The 21,667-nt window shown below is 41.6% G+C and overlaps 1 protein-coding gene across 7 annotated transcripts; it reads right to left on the bottom strand.

The window, feature by feature from the left end:
* Positions 1-527: 527 nt before the first annotated feature.
* On the bottom strand, positions 528-21,597 carry EIF4ENIF1 (eukaryotic translation initiation factor 4E nuclear import factor 1). 7 transcript variants are annotated; one of them, XM_065851348.2, is made up of 19 exons: positions 21,492-21,597; positions 20,872-20,995; positions 17,575-17,648; positions 16,665-16,792; positions 15,878-16,173; positions 15,019-15,220; positions 14,145-14,320; positions 11,526-11,661; positions 11,011-11,190; positions 8,698-8,927; positions 7,199-7,270; positions 6,625-6,808; positions 6,298-6,377; positions 5,790-5,929; positions 5,555-5,639; positions 4,841-4,973; positions 3,333-3,677; positions 2,944-3,108; positions 528-2,408 (listed from the first exon to the last, which is right to left on the bottom strand). In XM_065851348.2, exons 2-19 carry the CDS (start codon positions 20,965-20,967, stop codon positions 2,182-2,184), a joined length of 2,949 nt encoding a protein of 982 aa, XP_065707420.1. In that variant the 5' UTR covers positions 20,968-20,995; positions 21,492-21,597; the 3' UTR covers positions 528-2,181. The 7 variants fall into 7 exon arrangements, with proteins under 7 accessions (XP_065707420.1, XP_065707422.1, XP_071672305.1 ...); XM_065851350.2 differs by having other exon boundaries at positions 3,333-3,614; XM_071816204.1 differs by having other exon boundaries at positions 3,333-3,395.
* Between the last annotated feature and the right edge of the window lie 70 nt (positions 21,598-21,667).

Below are 21,667 nucleotides of genomic sequence, written 5' to 3'. Positions count from 1 at the left end.
TCATGTTATTTTGCATATGAAAAAAAGTACAGTGTTTTCAGATACCCATTCAAGCACTAAATCCTTAGAACAGTGGTTACTACTTGCTTCATAACAAAACATTTTCCCTGATATGTTTTCTAAGCTTAGAAGTAGGTTCCTATGTAAGTGAGCAGAACTCCTGCAGCTGGGCTGGGGTTAGCAGCCTTGATGGGAAGGGGGCAGAGCAGCAGCTGCAAATTGTGAACCTCTGCTGTTTCTTTAGAGCTGGTTTAGTTTTACAAGTTCTTTCAGTACATTGGAATCTCATTCCTTACACTTAACCATGGCTGAACAAATACAAGTAAATGCAACAACTCCATTACATATCTTCAGTAAGGCCAGTTACCTTCAAAGCAGACCATTCCTCTTCTCCTCATGGAAGATAACCTGAAGTTTAAGTTTTTGCAGATTCAGCTCAAACTGTGGTTTCAGCTTACAAGAACAATGCTAAAAATTAATTGATATGTTGACACTATAGTTTAGTTAAAGAGCAGTTGATACAGACAGCTGGTAGAATCAACTTTATTTACAGAATGTTACTGGGAAAGTGTCAAGTTAAAAAAGTATGAAAACAATCTTACAAGGACAAGCTGGTGATTGCATGTTTTACACAGATTGTTTTAGGAACAACCACTATGAAGTATGGGTGACCCCCAACAGATTCCACATTGCAGATTTCAGCTTGCTATTTCTGTATAACATTGTCTCTGCTGGACTGAAACAAACCCACCACAGCATGCTGGCAATTGTTATAATACAGTCAAGTGATGATTTTTTTTCTGCTGCTGGTTTTGCATTCAGTGAGACCTAAGAAAAAGCAAGTCCATGACAATTCTGGTTTTGCTTTCACCTTTTTTAAAAGCACAGTGGCCTAAGCTAGATAGAAGACATGACAGCAGTACTAGACTCAACACAAGTGAGAAAGTGAAGTGAGGACCATGCAGTAGAAGGATGGAAGAGAACACTTAACTGTTCAGGAAAGTGAAACAGGCTTAAAAGGAACATAGTATTTTAAAACCAAATATACACAGTAAGATCACAAAACTACCCCATCCTCCCCCTTTCAAGCTGCAGAACAAGACTCCAAAGGCAGGTTTCACAGTAATCGCATCAGTAGACGCACACTAAAGAGTTCTTGGGACTCCCTTCTCTCAGTGGAATGGAAAGCAGTATAGAACATACCACAGCTATGACTGAGGAGTTGAAGGGTGAGGATTTAAAGGCTCCATTTTGATGACCTTTAGTGACTGGTTTGAAAGATTAAAACAAGGGAAATACTGCAGCTAAACAAGGACCAGCACCAGCCCTCTTGAAAGAACTACAACCAGCAGGTACCTACAGTCTCTGCTTATGGCAGACTGAAGATCTGGCTTTATCATTCATGTACCAGGTCCCATCCTCAAGGCTGTTTGAAGACTAAACTATTCTCTCATTTGGTGGCAAGAGTCATACACAGAAGGAAACAGACCTTTGTTATACAGACAGCAAGACATGGGCTTTGACTTTGACACTTTAGTTACACTGAGTGCACAGTGTGTGACAGAAGAATGTGAGAGGGAGACCTAGAGGAGATGAGCAGCAAGAAAAGGCAAAGCAACATTATCCTGTTCACTCACACTTAGGATATGCAACTTTAATCTTAAAGAAAGTCCCACACATACAATGGAGAAAGATCCAAACCATAGGCACAACTAAAGCTCAACTGTTGTCAGCTACTCTTATGTACAGCTGTATAGATTCAAAAAGGCTATTCTATGTGTATATATACAAAAGATTGTTTATACACAAGTCTGTACACAAGGGTCTATACATTTAGTTTTCTGCAGGAGGAATCCATAGCTGCTACCTCTACACTAGAGAATATCAGCACTTCATTCACATATCTTACAAAAACAAAAAATAGACACTTCCAGGATTAAACTGGCTTTGTCTTGCATCTAAATTTCTTCAGGCTTCACTATTCAAGCCATAATGGATCCTTTAGTCTTGATGCAGACATGAGACCAGGACAGGTGCCATGTGCTTTAGTCTCTCAAAAAAGAAATTTTGCACAGAGTGCTAAAAATAAAAGCCCCAAAAAACAAACAGAGGTGAAGTCCTGACTATGGACATTTTTATCCAGTCTAAAGAATCACAAGTGTCCCACCCAGCGGTCACTGTTCACTGCCGGTATTCCAGTTCATCTACACTGATGACTTTGGATGGCATGGAAGGGAGAGGCTGCTGCAAGACATCTGAACCAAACCATTTTGCAAGGCCGATGGGAGAGCCGCTTCTCTGGCTGGGGCGATGGTCTAGCGGTGTGTGCCCATGAGATAATCCAGTCCGAGGCAGCACATTCTGAGGGGTTGTCTGTGCACCAGCAGGTGATCCCTGTGCTCCAGTGCCTGCAAAATGTAAAGCTGTTAGAGTAATACATTCACTGGCCACCAAGACCTGCCCCAGAGCAATCACCTGATGAGGCATGAGTGCCAAGTGTAGCTTTTACTCTAGTAGCCCCAGGAAATCCAGACCCTACATTTATTCACTTATTAGTACTTCCATTAGTGGCCTGACACTGCCAGTTCTGGACACAATATCATGCAGGTTTTAACTGGAATACCAGCATCAAATAGCATTTTATTTAAGATAGGTGGGTGACCTGTCTGAGCCAGCAAGGACAGAAAGACTGCACATGTGCTACAAGGGCCAGATCTGTCAATAGCAACACATATCCTGAAACCAAATGCTTCACTTAGACTGTCTTCTGGTATAAGAGCCTGGCCAAAACTGCTCTGATACCCACACAAAATTAGTGATGAATGAATATTTAAGTTGCCGAAGTAGCTTCCTGTTAGACCAGTATATTGAAACAGGCCAATAAGTCTAATACCTGGCTAGACAGTGTTCTAAAACTCACACTCGTTTTAATTGTTAGCCTACCTGATCGTTGTAGTTGCTGTTGCATCATTGCGAGCTGCAAAGGTGTCCCAGAGCGTGGGTTTAAGATGTGATGGCTGGCTGTTGGTAGTGGATAAAAAGGTTGGCCAAGGATGGGAGCAGATATTCCCTGCAAGTGAGACAGATCCACTCCAGGAGGAAGCATTCCTGTTGAACAAGAGGGAGGAAACTTCATACCTAATAAGCATAAGGAACTTAAAGCAAAACAAACATTTCTGTATTTAGATGAGTTGGAATTTATTGCCTCATTTTAAAGGTAAGTTTTAATGTAATAAACATTACCAGTAATGAGTACTAGTTTGTGCTGTTTCTAACAAAGTCAGTCTTACAGAGAACATGCATTAACTTACAGGGAAAAAAGCATGGATTACCTGCTTGCAGTAGAGGAAGATGCTGTGGATGAACCCCCTGTGCCAGCATTCTCTGGACCAATCCTGGATGCAGTTGATGAGCAGGTCGCACAATGGGTACATGGGGAACAAGGGGTACTTGATGAACAGGACGAAGAAAAGGGCTTCCTGGCACTGGGGAGGCCATTGTAGGAGTCTTTCTACCAGTTGACTTAGGCCTGTAGTCTTGCTCTTTGGTGCAACGATTTGCTTGGGTAAGAGGTGTGGAACATGTGGAGCGTTGCAGTGCAGGTAGTTTGGTACCTAAGGTGGGCAAAGTTTCTTGATCTGCATTCTCCACAGAACTAGACAGTAGGTTATCTGTAGCTAGAATTGAATACAGCTATTATCGTCCACAGCTAGATTACACTAATGAAAATTAAAGCTAATAACGGGCTTTGATACCCACATTCCAGGACTAGTTGAACTTTAGTCATATATTTAATAGTAAGCATCTGTTTGTCCTGGATGCTCTTGGCCAAATTATTTCAAAACATTAATGAAGAGTATGTTCCACTGAAATCCCTTGACAACAAGCTTAAATTAGGTCAGAATCAGTAGTAACTCCACCTTTAATTCTTACTTTTTATCTTTCTTAAAAGTTTTGAACTAGTAGCATGGATGAGGAAGTATAAAAGATCCTCCCTAGACAAGATTTTAATTGGGAGTTGGAGTAGCGCCAGTAATCTAGCCTTAAGTGGTTTTTCAGTTTAGATGTGTCTGGGGGTTATCAGCAACCTTCAGTATCTGACATCTGCTTAGCAAGATTTGGAACACTGAAACACCTCAAGAATCTATTTCCACTGACCATCTAGATCAGTTAGACAGGGCCTAAAATATCTTAGAGTAATCTGCTACCAGTTGAGGTAACAGCAATAGTTGGGAGTGCTAAAAGAAAAAAAGTCAACTGTATAATAGGACCAGCAAGCTACCTCTGCAGTTACCAGTGCTCAAGTGCAACGTCATGGCAATTAGGCAGGTTAGTTTTACTGGGTCAGGCAATTGGAATCAAGCATTTCCTTTTAATAGCCACTTACATCAGTCAGGGTGACAAAATGCTTCCTTGATCTGCTACATTTTAAAGAGCTTAATTGGTCTCAGCTTTGTTCAGTTAAGGTGTCTCGAGAGGGCTATAAGTTGCTTGTATTCAATTACTGGTGTAGAGAGAGATGGAAGTGTTATTGTTAATATGCTTGTTCATCAAGACCAGTTGCAAAGAAACAGTCCAGGCCTCTAAAGTGTCACTATTGCTCAAACTGACAGATAAGGAAAAAAATGGATTTAAACCCAGCACTGCTGGAAGACTGCACTTGGAAGCATATCCCCTCCATGGCTCTAACCCTTCCTCTTATTACAGGCTTATTTCTACACCCTCCTCTTTTCCACAAATCAGGAATGTCTAAAGTTAGCTTGGGCATATTATGTACTGAAGCTCTTTGATTCTATTTCAAATCTCTTTTGTGTGTTTTAATTTAAAGCCATTACAATACCTTCACTTGGCCTCTGATTTTCATCTTTCCCATCATTGACTTTCACTTTCCCAGAAACTGGCTCCTCTTTGCTTTTTTCCTTGCTCTCATACATCTTGCGAATCACCGAGGTAGGTGTAAAGGAAGGAGACAGCTGCAGAGAACACAGTGAGATGCAATGCCTTAGTGCTCATTAGCTAGGCCACACTATCTTAGTTGTGGGTGGACACCAATTCCAGCATATCCTTTCCATTTAATGCTCTTTCAAATCAGCCATAACTTCACCCCATTTCATAGATTTATTCTATAGTTTAAGCACTTCTCTTGAGCTTTTACAGAAGTCTGATACATCTAAAACCAGCAGATATTCTCAAAATGTACCTTAACAGGCTTGAAAAAATAGATTATCTGTATTTTAAATTACAGCTGTTTCACCTTTGCTGTTGGTTCAAAACAGGAGCTCAACAGGAGTTCCTACAGAGCTGCCTTATCTGTATTAACTCAGGCCTGATGGATCTGAACAAAACTAGTGGTCAGAAAAAACTGAATGTCACCACTTTGGAAGACAGCCAAGTATGAAGTGTAATTCACTCTTGTAACATGCCATCACGGTTATAACGTGAATATGATTAACTCATCTATGGCCTCCCTTTCTCCCATTGATTACAATCACTATAATCTAGTTACTGCCAACTCTTACAGATTTCCTGCAGTTACAATACATCAGGTACTGACCATGCTAGTAATGGATGCTGCAGGGGCTGGAGAAGACGCATTCCCTCTGTGTCCTGGCGCAGGTGATTTAGTCATTCGTTGCTGCCTGTTAATAGACAGGAGGTTAGTGAGAAGCAGCTCTACTCTCAGCAAGGAAAGGCAGGCAGGACTGCCGAGAACCAGTACAAGCTTGAGTCACTGTACTAATCTCCAGTGAAAACACATTAAGAAAATCAGTTGGCAGTCAGATACTTACCTGTTTCTGTAGCCATCTCTGCTTTTGTCCATTTGTGGTTTGCCAAAGCCATGCTGATAGAAATTCGCTGCCTGTATGGCTAAGTCGTGTGGTAACGTTAGTCCCTCTAATGCAGCTTGTTGTATTTCCAGGGGACTCATCTAGAGTAGAGTTGAATAGAAAAGAAAAATTTACTCAAATCAAAGCTTGGTTGGGTTTTTAAGATTATGAAGATTTCCTGCTATAGCTACTATTGTCTTCAAAGTGTCTGCCACCCAATGGCCATCTGCTTTTTGACAAACAAGTTTCAAAGCTATCTTGTACTTGAGGTACACTAAGATGGATCCAACTGCAATGAGGTTTTGAGACTGTGCTAAATTAGACTTTGCATCCTTACACTGAGTGAACTTAATTAAGCATAAACATCTGAATGTAACATAAGTATGTGTTTCCACAAGTTAGCTCTAGACAACACGATATAAAAAGAGCAACACACATTAAGCAAAAAAACCCCCACATTTAATCTAACCTGTGCAGTAACTGGACTCATGGGCTTCCTTACACCTGGAAATGGATCACCCAGCATTTGCTGAGAACCTTGTCCAAAACCTAAAAGAACATTCAACAGTTGTATTTAAAAGGACCAAGTTTCTTTTAATATATACAATATGCATCCCAAAGTTAAACAGTTCTACATGGAATTAAGGATTTCTTGTGAAGACTCCCAGCTCATCCCTTAAGTCTACACCAAGCTGCCCACCAAATGCCAGGAAGTTCTTATTGTTCTGTAAAGCATTATTTACAACAAACTCAAGTAATAAAGAGGAAAAACCCACTGTTTTGTAACCAGTCTCACCAATGGGTGAAGATATTCTGTGGCGCAGGTAATCTGCGGAAGCAGCGCGAGTTGGAAACACGGGTGGAATAGGAGGAGAAGGTGCTCTCTGCGTCAGTAAAGAGGCTGCGGGTTCCAAACCACCTATGAGGCCACTAAGGACATTTGATGAAGCAGGTCTGGTAATGGGTGGACCAAGAAGTTCCTAAGAATAAGTAATGAAAGGATGTTCAGAATGTGATCACTTTATACAAATGAGCTCATTTTACTGCACTACAGGCTACACTATTTATAGCAAGTTAAAGAAACAAGGTGGACTTGTGCAACTAGATACACCAATTCTGGATTTCCCTTTGAATTAGGCACTTAGCCAGCTTTTTCATTTTCAAGTTGTGATTATGGGAAACAGCACAACAGGACAAATTTTTAAGTAAGCTGAACTAGTGAATAGTTCTCTATCTATAGGGAGTCATGTCTGATTACTGATTCTTACAGTTGCCTTAAATGTCTGATTTTCAAGGTGTTTTTTTTGTTTGTTTTTCTATTGGGGATATGCTTTTAAGCACTCCCTCCCCACCCAATTCCCCAGAAGTACCTGCAGAATATTCTTGGACAGAGGCTGGCCCGGCATCTCTGGAGGTGACATTAAGTGGCTCTCAAGGCTCTGCTAAGAAAATGAAAGTATTTTAAGTTAGATGTAGATACAAGCAGCAAACTTAAGAGCCAATCCACATTTATCTTGGTGACAAATCATTTCACCTGTTCTGTTAGAACCATGGTTTACACAACAGCCAAATAAAACTCTGGCAAAGTGAAGGGCTGAGCTGGCTCACAGATCTTCCCTAGCTAATACAACACCTAGTGCTAACTGCAGGGAGGTAGTTCAATGTGCCTTATTCAAGCCTGACTGAGATATTAAATTATATAATTATGTAAAACTGGAGCCAAGTGGTCAAGTGAAACTGCACAAACTGAAAAGTGTTTGTATATTAGGGGAATTATTTAATATGTTCTTCAATTAAAAGCTATATGTCATTGTAAAGGGATGGGAAGAAATGTAAGTGTCTATTTAAGCGTGAAATCAGTCTGCAAGTTCTTCACAGGGCAAATTTACATTCTTCACTATCTTTTAGCAAAGCAGGATGAGGCTAAAAGTCCTTGGGTATAGTCTGGCAGGAAAAGCAGGTGCTTTGAACTCACTCAGTTGTTAGAAGTGTTTGATGGTGCCAGCAGTAGTTATTGACAGTTTCTGGGTCACACAGACTGTTTAGGCACTTAGCAGCAGGATGAAATTTCATACCACAATCTCTTCCAGTCTAAAGCTTAGTGTCATCTGTTGTTTAATATTAATCTTTCAGCTAACAAGTATTCAGTTTAGTTTTATCTTAGTACAAATGATTTTAAAAAACAAGTTTAAGTTGTGCACAGACATACCTCTCTTAAAACCAGTCACTAAAACAAGACCTCTGAGCTCCAGAGAAGCATTAGCTGTACCCACACTACAAACATTTTAACAGAGATGTCTTTTAATAGCAGCACTGAGGCAGCATTTAAACTAACACTGGCAAGTCTTCCAGAAAGAGTGGACTGATGTCTCTTATACAGACAGAACCTTTTATTAAAACCAAACATATTTGTAGAAAAAGAGAGACGAGTTCAAAGTGTAGGAGAATCTTAGCCATTATAGCAGAAGATTCAGCCTTTTCATCATACAGGGTTGTGGGTGGTTTTTTTTTGCCAGTATTTATAGGCTTCAAGTCTAGATACTAATCAATTATACTAGATATTCACATAGGTCCACTTCCAAGCTGGCAATTATTAGATTTCTCACATAATATTAAGAGTGCTGTGGTTTTCAGAAGCTTAACATGAGACCAACCCTCCAAACTGGAAAAAGCCTGACTTCTAGGGGAAAATTACCAAAGCACCTCCCTTACTCTTCCCTCCAAGTAACAATATTCTAAATATAAGCCTGTATTTAATACTGTGCTACCACATCCAGTCCTGGCTCACATGTTAGAGGTGTCATAAGGAGTTTGCAGTTCATAGCTCATGTCTTGCACAGTTCAGAAGAACCAGGTGTCTGCTACTTACATTGACTTTAGGCTGGGAAGGCAGAGTCCCACTTGCTTTCATACTGCTGACCAGTTTGTTAAACGCAGTCATATCTCCATCTTTCTTGATCTGTCTGGAGCCAGTGACATTCAATGCTTCCTCCATTTGCTCAGCCATGAATGGAGTAGCAATTTTTCCCTCCTGATCCACTTTCAGGCCTTTCAGCCCAGCTTCAACTTCTTCCACTGAAAGTACAACTCCTGAATGTGCTGAGAAATACAGGAGAAATTCTGGTAAACCATGGTTCTCTGCTTACAAGTGAGCTAATAATTCTTTGTGCAGGTGTTGAATAAGAGCTGCCTGAAAACAAGGAACAGCCAAAAACTTATCTTCCAATACTCACACCAGTGTCAAACCACACCTGACCTGTGTTTAAACTGATATTCTAATCTCCAGATTAGAAATACTGCCACTTGCAACTACAGGCATGCAAGAGTCCACAAGAACCTGTTTAGGTTTCAACTGAGAATTTCTCAGTAGCTTTCATTTATCCCACAAGACATGTCATTACTACATTTTATAACTTCACCTGCTTTTAATGGAGAATATTTCTCTAACAACTGAGTTTGTTCTTTTTCAATTAGGAAGGTTCCATGTATCTTGTAGTCCAGGAGACCAGATGGTCTTACAGCCAATATAAGCAATGTCAAATTGTCTGAAGCTATCAGAAGTGGAGATAATACATACCTGGAACATTTAGATACTTTGGAGACTCAGTTACACACTTAGTTTGGTGTGCATAAAGTTTGAAGTAGATTTTTGGCTCTGAAATAAAGCCACTACAGAAAGATTTCACTGGCACAACCAGAATAAGGTACAAGTGTTATTAGGCAGTACTTTTTCCCCTGTGTATTTATATAAAAATATCTATCAGTGTCTGACATCAAGGCTAGACATGCTTTATAGTCCAGCTAATACACATCACAAGGTATGATACCGTAAGAGAAAAGGAAGAAGAGACAGGAGCATGCGATGGGTTGCTGTAGCAGATGTTGGCCCAAATAAATAAGATTGACTGGAAATTTGGGCAAGAAGGTGGAAAAAAGAAACAATGATGCAGACATGCAGTATGGAACATGAGAAAAAAATATGATGTCCGTGGAAAGGAACTGAACTGAAAGCTCCACAACACTTGAACTGTACAGCACTTTATGGGAACACAGAACCTGTATCAGGTACTTTTGAACGAGTGGAAACATCCCCACAACTTTTTTTTTCCTTCATCCTTGGTTTGTGAGGATCAAAGTTTAGAAAGCTTTTAGTATGAAAGTCAGAATAAGTAGAACACAGAAAAGACTTGCAGTTCTTTAAGTCAAATTAAGACAAAGTTCTCCACATGTTAGCAAACATTCCCTACTTCCAGCCTGGATGCTTCAGAATATTTGCAATGCTTGGATGCCACCTCACACAAATCACAGAGTAGCATTAGTTTTTGTTCGGTCCAGTTTACATGGCAATACATGCTGCTTGCCAAAGAGACACCGAGTTGGAATGAGACCTTGAGATTTCAAAGAACACATGCATTTGGTACCCTCTGTGCATGCTATGGGCCCAAACATGCAAACCCCTAACTTGGAGGTGCCCTTGAATGTAAGTTTGAAGCCAGCCCTGAACTCTGTTTAGAGCAGCTGCCGCTAGCAAAAGTGAATTCCAGAGTAAGCTCCCTGGATTCTGTGACTGTAGCCAAGTTGTCATTACCAAGACAAATCTCTTATGTTGTACCCCTATGTTAGTTATCTACTTAATGCACTGAACACAGAGCACTGTGCTTCAAGCACTACCAATGATCCTGAGAAGTTCCAGTTTACCATATGCCCTTGAAAAAATGTAAATTCTCAAGCCACTGTTCATCTTTTTAGATACTGATACTTAATGGATCAATATGATCCATTATAGATGCTTACAAGAATGACTTACACTAAGTTTTTGGTAAAGCCAGAGTTTAAATGCTACATGGTTTCAGAGCTGACACCATCATTTTCCAATATCAAAACCTTAAGATATAAAGGCCATAGACAAAGCTGGAAACTCGGATCAAGACTTGCATCATCTTAACTCCTGATTATTACTGGCCAGTAAAGCAGTCTGATAGTCCTGATGTCATCCTGTGATCAGGATGAAAAGAATCAGTGATGATTGACACAACTGAGATTTGCTGAATATTGGGTTTTCATAAGTAAACCTATAATACTTCCTACTCCTGGACTTGGCAGTTAAGGTTCCAGAACACCAAGCCTCTTGCCTTGAGATACTGCATCACAAGAACTCGACAATATCTGATGAGGCACTTACTGCTCTCTCTAAGCTTTTCCTTGTTGGCTGAAAGACTTGAGAGAAGAGGTTTTAAGTCCACTTTGGCTTTCTGTAGCATTTCTAGGATGTCCACTTTGTTTTCAGAGTGGTCTTCCAATGGAATGGGAGCAAAGTAGTTTCCAGAGTTCTGGCCAGGGGAGAGAATGGCTTGTTCTAGACCTGAAACAGCAAAACCAGGAGCACTGCTACATCAGTTTACCAACCCAATGTCTCAAGATGAACATACACTGGTAACCAACTTCAATATGTCACTGAAAAGTTACACCTCACACCCCTTGCCCAAGATCAGCTGGAAAGTCATCAGAAGCACGACAAGAACATTTATAAAAAATGAACTTACAGCTGCTTACTCTAAGAGCCTCCAAAAGAATGCCAAGTGCTTAAACTGCGGGAGAATTCACCATCCTAAAGCTTTATCTGCCATGTTCTTATTGAATGAGTAGGAAGGAATGTGGAAGGAGGTTACCTGACTCTGGACTGGCCTCTAGTCTTACCTGCTAGCCTCTCCAGTTCCTCATGTGGTGTAGATCTCAAGCTGCTTGACCGACTTCCAGAATGACTCGGATTAGAAAACCACCTGCTGAACCTGCTGGCAGACACAGAACCTTCCCCCAGTACATCCTCTATCATCTAGATTAGGGGGGGAAAACAAAAACCACAACATAATCTTAACAGACGCAAGATCAGCAAGGTCTTTGAGAAGCTTTACTGTGCAACAAGATTCTTCTGCTACAGACAGCTAGATGCTGCTCCCAGAGTTTAGAAGCTTTGGACTTTTTTCCTTCCAATGTAACAGCATTTGTGTAGTCAGTTGGCATAACCCAACACACATCTTTTATTTATACCAAATATTTGTCCAGAGTAAAACTAGAACTGAAGCAGCATAATGAGAGCATCCAAAGACATTAACTACGCTATTCCACTGCTTCAAAGTGCATGTGTGAAAAAAAAGGCATTTGGCCACAAGAATTAGAACAAATTCTAACAACTGGTAATTTGGACAGCCAGCTGGCCCAAGGCTGGTCCCTGTCACTGTACAGAAGGGATGCTCCGAACTGTTGTATTTTTTGCAATCATGATTCAACCCAGTCCCAGCACTGGCCAAGGACAGTACACGGAATGAAGTGCAAGGACTCCTTAACTTGCGAGTGTCCCACAAGGGCTGGAGAAGAAGGGTGACTCGCACTTCACATGCTGAACCCTTTCTGGACTAAGAAGGAGGCCACGTTCTTCAAGTCAGTCTGTGTCACCAGCAAAGTACTGGCAGGTGGCACCATGCCGCTCCAGGCAGCACTGAGCTCACTCAGTACTACTTCAGACAGCTGGTCTGTCAGAAGCCACTACAGTTCACGGACTCTTTACTCTTTTGCTAATTACAACAAATATTTAAAACAGGGCATTATAAAATTTAACTCAAGCTAAGCCCTTGCTGTCTTCCAAGACAGTATCCAGTTAAAAGCCTGCTCAATAGGCACAGATGCAGTTTCACCATGCAGCAAATTTACTTTTAGACAACTGGAATAACAGCTTTGTTCTGCCAGAAAAGCTGTTTTCTCCAAAACAAGAGGCACTCAACACTATTTATAACAGCAAAACCAAGATCGATTCAAACCATTAAAACCAAATGGATCAATACGAACATGTTAGAAGCATTATGCAGTTATATCAGGAAATGTACAAATCTACTTTAACACTTGTCACAGACACATCACCAATACAAAGAATATTACAATATACTCCAGCTAGTCTGAAACTTGCTTTTGTCACAAATTGTAACATCTGCCACTGAAGTTTCATCAGCAGATATGCTTAAAATCAGACTGTCAAATCTAAAGACACATAATTTAGACCTTCTACAGGGAGAACAAACTCTCCACTATGTATTTGACAAATTACTGCCGCTGTATGATGAGCCACTTTTAATGTAAGCAGCTTTTCCATCCTAAACACTAGGTCAGGGTTTGATTTAAAAACAAGTAGTGTTTCTAAACTGTATATCATGTCTATTTCTTTGCTATTAGAATACTTTTCTTCCCAAACACATTTACCTTCCTACAACACTAAGGCCCTTTTACTCAAACTCTAGCTACTAACCAGTTATACCATTTAGAATAATCAAGAACAGCTGTTTGTCCTGGTAATGGAGGTCAGAACAGAAACATCAGCAGTTTATGCATTAGGCCCACACTCAGCCAGTACAGTCCAAACCTGCTTACCCCTTCTAGTAGTGAAGAGGGAAGTATGCTAAGATACAGGCCAGTTAGGACTTTCAGACTAAAGACAACGAACACAACCATCCACCATTACCTCTAGAGATCAGGTGTTCAAGAACTGCAGACTGCCAACAGATGCACCCAAATCCCCACCAAATCATGGCTAGAGGTAAATAAAAAAATCCACTATTGGAAGAAACTTGTGGTACAAGCATCAGTCTTTTTCTTCATAGTCTTGTTACTAGCTCTGAGGTACCAGCATCATCTCAAATATGACTTTGGCTACACAGAATAACTACTAGTGCTACCAATAACGTTGTTTAAACATGCCTGTGACTGAATTCATAGGCTATGTTTGTTTTTCCAGCTCAGTAGTAACAGGTCTAAAGGATTCAAACCTGTAGACAGACATCCTTTCAGCCACACTACAGGTATTGATACCAACACAACTCTGTCTCAGAGACAGTACTCACCAGGCATCTCCAGGCTTACTGCCTCCCAGGAAGCTTGTGCAAAATGCCAGTTTGCTGCAATTCCCAGACTTTAGCTGCAAAAAGCTATTTTCAGCTATATTAAATTTGTAGAGTGTATCTCCTCTGAACTATCTGTAATGCTTCCAAAGAAGATCCCTCCAGGATGCTGATTGAGTTTCCAAGTAATGATCAAAAGAGCATAAAAAACATTGAGCTACTTTGCCTCATACACTTTCTCTGTGTGAGCCAGTTCCAAGGGTAACAGTTTTAGAAACAACATCCTAACACTCCACAGCTAAATCTCTGTAAATTCATCTTAGACTTACACTGCACAAACAGCTTCCACAAAGAAAGAAGTTCCAGATTTCACTGAGTGCAGCAGCAGCAAAAATGCTTCTCATGAGTACAGCCAGCATTAAACACTCACCGAAGCCAGGCCAGGAACACTTTTATCCAAGTTAAAGAACTCATTGAAGTCAAACTCTCCTGGAGCTGGTTCTTGTAAGACAGCTTCCCTAGGGACTTCTTGATCTGCTGGAGTTTCATTGGCAAGGGCAGCTTGCACTTCATCCTCTTCTGCCACTCCACCATTGCACTCTATCCCTTAAAAAGAAAATCAGGTGATTGCAGAGTCACTGAGTTGACTGTTTCCTGCAGGAAGGGTGTCTAACAGCCAAGGCATTTGCCTGGGAATTCGAAGCACAAGACCAAAGCAATCTGGCCACCTATGTGACGTTTCATCAGTTACATTGTGCTGGCTGCAGTTGGCCACAACAGAAACTTGGACCCACTAGAACTCTAGCACAGAGCTTCTATTCTCTAGTTCAGGCTACCTACTCCAAGAAAATCAGAATTGCCACTGAATCATGCATAAACAGCACCCTGATCAACCCAGAAGCACACAGAATAGGTCAGATGTTACATCACACCAAGCAATATTTCAAGTACCTCAGAGCATTAGCTTAGCTTAAACCAAGCCTTTAGCTCTCAGCAGGATATACAAATGGACAAGATTCTTTCAATAGCCTACAAATTTCTGGTATCATTCAACATCCATACAAGCCTCTCACTCTTGTCTTTCTTTTCAAAAGAATTGTATTTTATCACTTAAAGGTATCTGCAGTCTGAAAGATCAACCATGGGCCTTACAACTTGTGCTTCAGGATGACCAAGAGGTATACAAGTTTAAGATTGATTAACTACATTATTCTTTACACTTGCCTGGATCTATAACACACACCTCTATATCCAGCAATATGCCATACTAGCAGACAAGCAAAGCTTGCCAAATTTGCCATTACCTTCTTTCAGTGAGGCTGTACGTCGTCTTGTACGTTTTCTCCCTTTGTGATCCTCCTCCAAAATTTTATCATCAAAGCCTGTGAGCTCAATGGTTTCAGACTGACTTGTAGGACCAGCAGAGAACCACTCAGGCTCCTCTTCAGTGTAGGAGTCATTTCTCCTTCGCTCCCCAAAGACCCGTTTGCTGTCACCAAATTCCCTCTGAAGTGGGATATTAAAAACATTAACCATTAAAAGCTGTTTCATTAAGACTCCTCCCCGACCTCCAAAGCAAACAACAACCTTTTCACACCAGGTTTTTTTGTTTGTTTTTGTGCTTGGTATTTGGTTTTTTGTTTTGATTTTTAAGGTTTACATGCACACTCAGTAAGCTTTTACATTTTATACACTCTCACAGCTGGATTTCTGCTTTATTACACTGAAGGCTACTGGTCTGCAAGCGCCTGTATGAACTCGGGTTTCTATCCGAGAGGCAGGCTAGTGGTTCCTCCTTTTTAAATACATAAATACCTGAAAGCACAGAAAGCTTCCATCTGCTGAGGTTAAAGTCAACACTTGCTGACAACTGCTAGGTCGAGAACTATGAATGCACACTTAGAATTTCGAATATCTTGCTATTAAGTCTACCCCAGGAGAGGTTTGTAAGATAAACAGTATTAGATGCATCCCAGTTGAGCTCTCAGGATTGAAAGCAAAGTTTTCTGAAGCACTGAGTGCTCACTCTTCAAAACATAAAGGCGCTTTAAGAAAAAAGCAGCCTGTTTGCACAGAACACTTAACTGCTATCTGCAGTTAACCTGCCCCTGTTGCTTTCAGTGCAAAATGTCCAAAAACTCTGATTTAAGGAAAAGAACAAACCCTGAAGCGTTTATCTTTGTAGTCCCTGTCCCGATCTCGGTCTCTCACATCTCTAGAATCACGTAAGTCTTTTTCACCACCCCGGTGGTCTTTATCGAAGTTGCGAGAAGAGATAATTCTTCCACTGCCAATCCTACGGCCACCAATAACACGGACACCATCGTTCTCCTTTTCTAATGGGCTCCCTGCTCGACGTGAGCTAACAGCTGCAGTTACATGACAGCCACCTCCAAAGCTTCGCCTTTGTGGACTTAAGACTACATCCAAGTCATCTTCTTTCACTCGCTCTCTTGGATCTACAAGTCAAAGATCACACAAAAAGCATTTAATTTAATGTATTAGTCAATACAAGCTAGTTACCTGTATAATAATAGCCTTCTGATCCACACCCTTGCTGCTATCCCAAAGCTTTCTGAAGTAAAACACTCATGATTTATTTCTGCAAAACTAATCTAGCCGAGACCACCACAATAAAATAAGTTTACAGTTGGATATTGAGGAATCGTTGCTGTCTCTGGGGAAGCACCTGCTTTCCCACTATAGATTTAAGTACATCCCCTGCACTTGCATTATTACATATGTATTTACTATTATACCCTACTATTCTTGCTATGTAACAACTGACTGCTACCTAAGCTTGTTCTTAGATAAATTACCAGAATACTTATTTTATGCAGTCAGACAACGGTCAGAGAGACTTTTAGTCTCATTTGTGTCATCTAAGAGGAAAGGTTTTGCCAACAGCTTATGTTCAGTTCTGAGTCTAGTGCTACATGAATTAACTTACCTACTATCCTACGCATCAGAGAAGTCCGATCTGAATCCAGATCTTTTTTAAAGCTTTCCACTGGTGAAGTTCTTCCTGAACTCGGATACAAAGATGCATGCCACTTCTCTGGATCCCAGACACCATCACTAGGAAAACAAAATTGCAGGTTTGTTTACTACTTGTAGACAAATAATTCATAGCACTGCTGCTGAAAACCTACAATTCATTGACTAGCAATCTGTACAAGTCAAACACATCTTTCATATTCAACTTATAAATCTTTGCCTTACTATACTTTATTACCTTATCTGTGGTGTTCTGGATCCATTCTTTAACAGTAAGGAAGTTTAATATGCAGCATCGGCTTATAAAAGAGACAACATATGAACACGTTGTCCCACTAGTTATTGCTGAAGTTTGCCTGGTACATGGAAAAATAGCTCAAGTAGATCAAATGCCACTGTTCTTAAGCATTCAGAAAATTTTATTGCAATCCCATACTTACTTGAACAATAAACTAATCTGAACAGTAAAGATGCTGCTGTTCAGCAAGCTGACAAACAAACCAAGAACACCCTCACCTTCATTTTTAAATGAGGTAGAGTAATCCAGCCAGCACGTCAGCTTGTTGCAACACAATCTAGTCAGCCTCTGCTCTACAGCCAGCTCTAGTCTTGGTAGTTTTTCCTGACAGGCTGTAGGACTTGTGTGAAGTTATTTTCTGCTGCATCTCCTGTTGTAATCTTTGCTTACAGCACAAAATTCCTAGCTAGAGCATTAAGCCTTTCTTAGTAATTAGTACTTCTGAAAGCACTGTCACACACTGAGCTCCTGCATCAACATAAGTGCACTTCTTCACTAAGAATTTATTTTTGCAACTTTTATTCTGAAAGGACTATATATAGTTCTTGTATAATCAAGAAAATACCTGTCATATTTTTCAGAAAGACAAGAAGGTCTTTGCTTAGAGTAGGGACGCTCCTTAATATCCAGCAGTTCCTCCTAGAAAAAAAAGCAATAAATTAGATCCAGTTCTCAGGAGCAAGATTCAAGTGACCCAAAATATGTTTTCCAGATGCCCACTCAATTTAGTGCTTCAATTTGACAACCCAAGTTTCCTGATATGTTGTTTCATTTCCTGTGAAATACTGCAGTGAAAAGTTGACATTAGACAGTTGTTCTGCCAGTGGCCACTGAGCAAAAACTTACCTGAAGCACTAAGCCTTACTAGGTCAGGTTCAGCCCTTGTTAACACTTCAATGACTATTTATATCATGCACATTTACCTATTCACTTCCCTGGACAATTCAACTTACAAACAAGACTGACATCACTGATACTGGAGTTAGTAAGTTCCCAAGAAGGAATGAAAGTGTCTGATGCTATATAAGATTCAACATTACCACAATAGCAATTTCTAAGGTAGATCTGGAAATTCCAGACCAGCCTGCCATTTCTGACCACCACCAAATCCAACATATCCAAATGCATATTAACAATTATCCGCTCTACCCAACACCAAATCAGTGCTGAATGATTACTTCAGTTTTCCTACTTTCTACCAGCTTTTAAATTCAGGTCTTAGTTTACTATTGCACACCCCGAGCAGGTAGTTATTTGAGGCAGGCTAGTAACCAATGCAGTTTGCCACATTTAAAAAGTGTTATTAATGGTGTGATCAGTGTTTTGAATCACCTGGCTGCAGTCAAGATACATATTTCTAATTAAACTTACTTGTTCTCCCTAGATTACCTTTCTTCAATCTGCCTCACACCCAACTGTACTAAATCGATTCAGAACTACAGAAATCAAGGGGCAGCTGGAGGATAAAGAGATCTGAGCAGCAGGCACCCACATATCAGCCACACTGAAGAAGTATCTTCACTTTTCTCCCAATAAGACAATATCCTCTAAAGCTTTTACATCATTATCTCCATGTGATTAAAATCAGTTAATTAGCTATGTGAGCTTCATACTTGAAAGCTTTCAGATGGTAACTTGGTAGCTGGACAAAACCCTAATGTGTGCACAAACATCCAAGCATCACCCTGCACTAGTCCTCAGCAAAAAGAGTTCCATTAAAGGGAGGGAGCCTGGCCCCGCTGCCCACAGCTTCCCAGAATAAACTTTGATCCACAAGGAGTATCAGAGCTGTAACACTATCGTAGCCTGATGCAGATCTCACAAGTACTAACAGCTCTGTCCACCACTGGACTGGAAATGGGCTGCTTTGCTGGCCACGAGAGGGAGTGCACAGACCCTCAGTCAGATCCTATTGCAATTCCTCCACTGAAGTGAGGAAAATTTGAATTGTTTCTTGGCTTTTGCTCATTAGCTGTGCACCCTTGGAGCAACCGCTTTCGAAGAATTAGAGAAGACACAGCTTGGACTACAACACACTCCCAAAATAGAGGAGATTAACTCTGCTACTTCCAGAGTGTGGGTTTGGGTTTTTTGTTCAATTCATAGACTAATGCTTTTAAGTGGGTGGGGGAAAAGTGTGTTTAGCTGTTAAACAGTTTTACTCAAACAGTTTAGAAGGATTCATACTACAAGCCAACTGTTTTCCTACTCGTAGTAAATGAATTTGAACTATTAAAGGAAAACAGTCCCCTCTTCAAATCAGCAGCACATCCTGAAACAGTGTTCCTCCCATCCCTAATTAGTAGGAAATTGGATAATGTGAAAACAGCTTACAATGTTGATTACATAAGCACTTTAAACCAGCTATATTTAAGATGCTACTTGTAAAAAAAGAAAACAAAACACAAACAAAACCACCACACACACATGATGCAAGATATTTTAAATACAGATTGATTTCTGGCAGTTCTTGATATTAGACTCCTTGGAAACCAGCAGATAAACAAGACTAGATGCCTTCTGGCACTAGCCCTGCAACTTCATCCTGACCAGAAACTACAGCTACTGAATTAACAAAACCTAAGCTACAAATGCATCCGTTCCAGTGCACAGCTACTGCCAGCACTAGCTGAGCACTGCCCAAAAAACCCAAACAGAATGTGAGGCTGCAGTCATTTACCACTCTTGAGAGGAGCTGGGCAAGACTGAACCACTTTTCCAGCAGCGAAAGTTCATAGACAGCTCCTCTCCTTCACATTATAGTTAACTGAAAAACAAGGTCTGAACAATAATATCCTTTGCCTTTTAGGAGGCTAAGTGTACATATTTTCCAAGCAGCTAGAGAAAATCAGGAAGTCTTACTATTCCCATGTAAGTCTCACCAGTCTGAGGTACTTAATTTATTGTTGATGTCTAGTTAGAAACAACCTAGCCCTACTATCTCAACAGAACAGAGCCACAGTGATAATCTTTTTTTCTTTTGAAAAACAACCTAGCTTCAGCTAACAGTTCAGAATTCCTCAAGTAAGATAACACAGTCAGCAACAGCACATTGTCTCACTCTGTTCCACTCTTCAGGCCATTTGTTGTGAAGTATCTCAATAGATTTCCACAAAGCAATGACCACCTGTTCCCACAGCTTTCAGCAGTGAGGAAATCAGCCACCATTACAGGCTCCTTCTAGAAGCCTATTTCAGCACAGGCACCAAAACCCCAAACAAGATTTGAACCTTAAACCCCACAATACAAACTCACTTAGTTCTGAAATAATCTTTATTTCCAAGCTATTTAGCTATGGTTCTTCCACTCCTGCATGTATTTGGTTATCACAGCTTAAAAAAGAACCTGTGTTTTAACACTAAGCATTAGTTGAAGTCATAAGCACTTAGGTTTCCAGCAGGCAAATATGAGCAATTCTAAAGTTATAAAAGGCATCTTAATAAACACATTAAAGCTCCTGATAAGATCTGGTGTGCTATATGTTCCAAGGAAGTGGCATCTACTGTAAGGAAACATTTTGGTCAACTCCTTAAAGAAACACTGTGCAAAGTAGAACTAGAACTATGAAGTGCAAGCACTTGAGAAATCTGGTAGAACAACATACTTCAGCCTCCACAGCACATGCTGCGAGGTGCTCAGTTATTAAAATAAGGTGGTGGGAATCAAAAGTATATCACAGACTAGACTGCACAGCTACATCACATTTAACAAGTTACTCATTTTATACCATCCTGCAAACCCTAATCCAGGCAAAGGCTTTTCAGCCTTCACTGCTGCCCTCCCACAGAACCTCTGCCTCCCACTCACTCCTGTGACCAGCAGCTCCACACACAACTTTTAGCAGAAAGGGGAGAGAGCAAACCTTTGTATAACGATGTGGGTATTTCGTCGTAATTCTGTTCAGTTCCAGGAAAGCATCACCATTTTCAGCTTCTGTTATGCCTCCTCTTTTATCCATGATTGCTTCAAAGCCTTTGACCACGGACCTAATTAAAGAAAAACCAAGCTGTCAGACCGACACAGACATTTCTAGCGGGTGCATTTTCTTTCCAGCCGGAGCCTACTTCGTGCTTAGATAAAACAGATAAGGAGCACATTCCCTAACAGCGCCTTCTTCTTTTCCCCTCCTACTTGTAGCTCCCCCGCTCCCGCCGCGCAGCTCCCACCGAAACGCTCCCCGGCTCCCGCAGCCCGGCCAGACCCGCTCCACGCCCCGGAGCAGCCGCCCGGCTCCTCGGCAGCTCCAGCACAACAAAGCTCCCCGTGGGCACGGCCGGACCCCGGTGCCGAGCGCCCTAACCCTCCCCTCCCCCCCGCAGGGCCCGGAGCCACACGCGTGGCGGCGGGGACAGCGCGGCCCAGGCCCCGACCCCGAAGCCGAGGGGCCGGCCGGCGGCGGGGCAGGTGACTCAGCGGATCCTCACCTGCTCGGCGGCCCCACCGCCGCCACCCCGAACCCCGCTCCCCGGCAGCCGTACTCACCGCGCCGGCGGCGGGTCTCCCGACGGCGCTCCGCTCCTCTGAAGGCCTTACCGCCGCCCGCGGCGTTTCCTGCTCCCGGCCACCGGCCCCTGCCCGCCCCCCCGCCGGCGCCCAGCGCCGCGCTCGCCCCCTGACGCGCCCCCCGCAGCCCGGGCCGGCGCCGTCCCCCGCCCGCC

This window comes from Patagioenas fasciata, chromosome 17 (assembly GCF_037038585.1).
Source record: "Patagioenas fasciata isolate bPatFas1 chromosome 17, bPatFas1.hap1, whole genome shotgun sequence".
In the NCBI taxonomy this organism is placed as follows: domain Eukaryota; kingdom Metazoa; phylum Chordata; class Aves; order Columbiformes; family Columbidae; genus Patagioenas; species Patagioenas fasciata.
The sequence above is the reverse complement of the archived record's forward strand: the minus strand, read 5'-3'. Positions and strand labels throughout refer to the sequence as shown.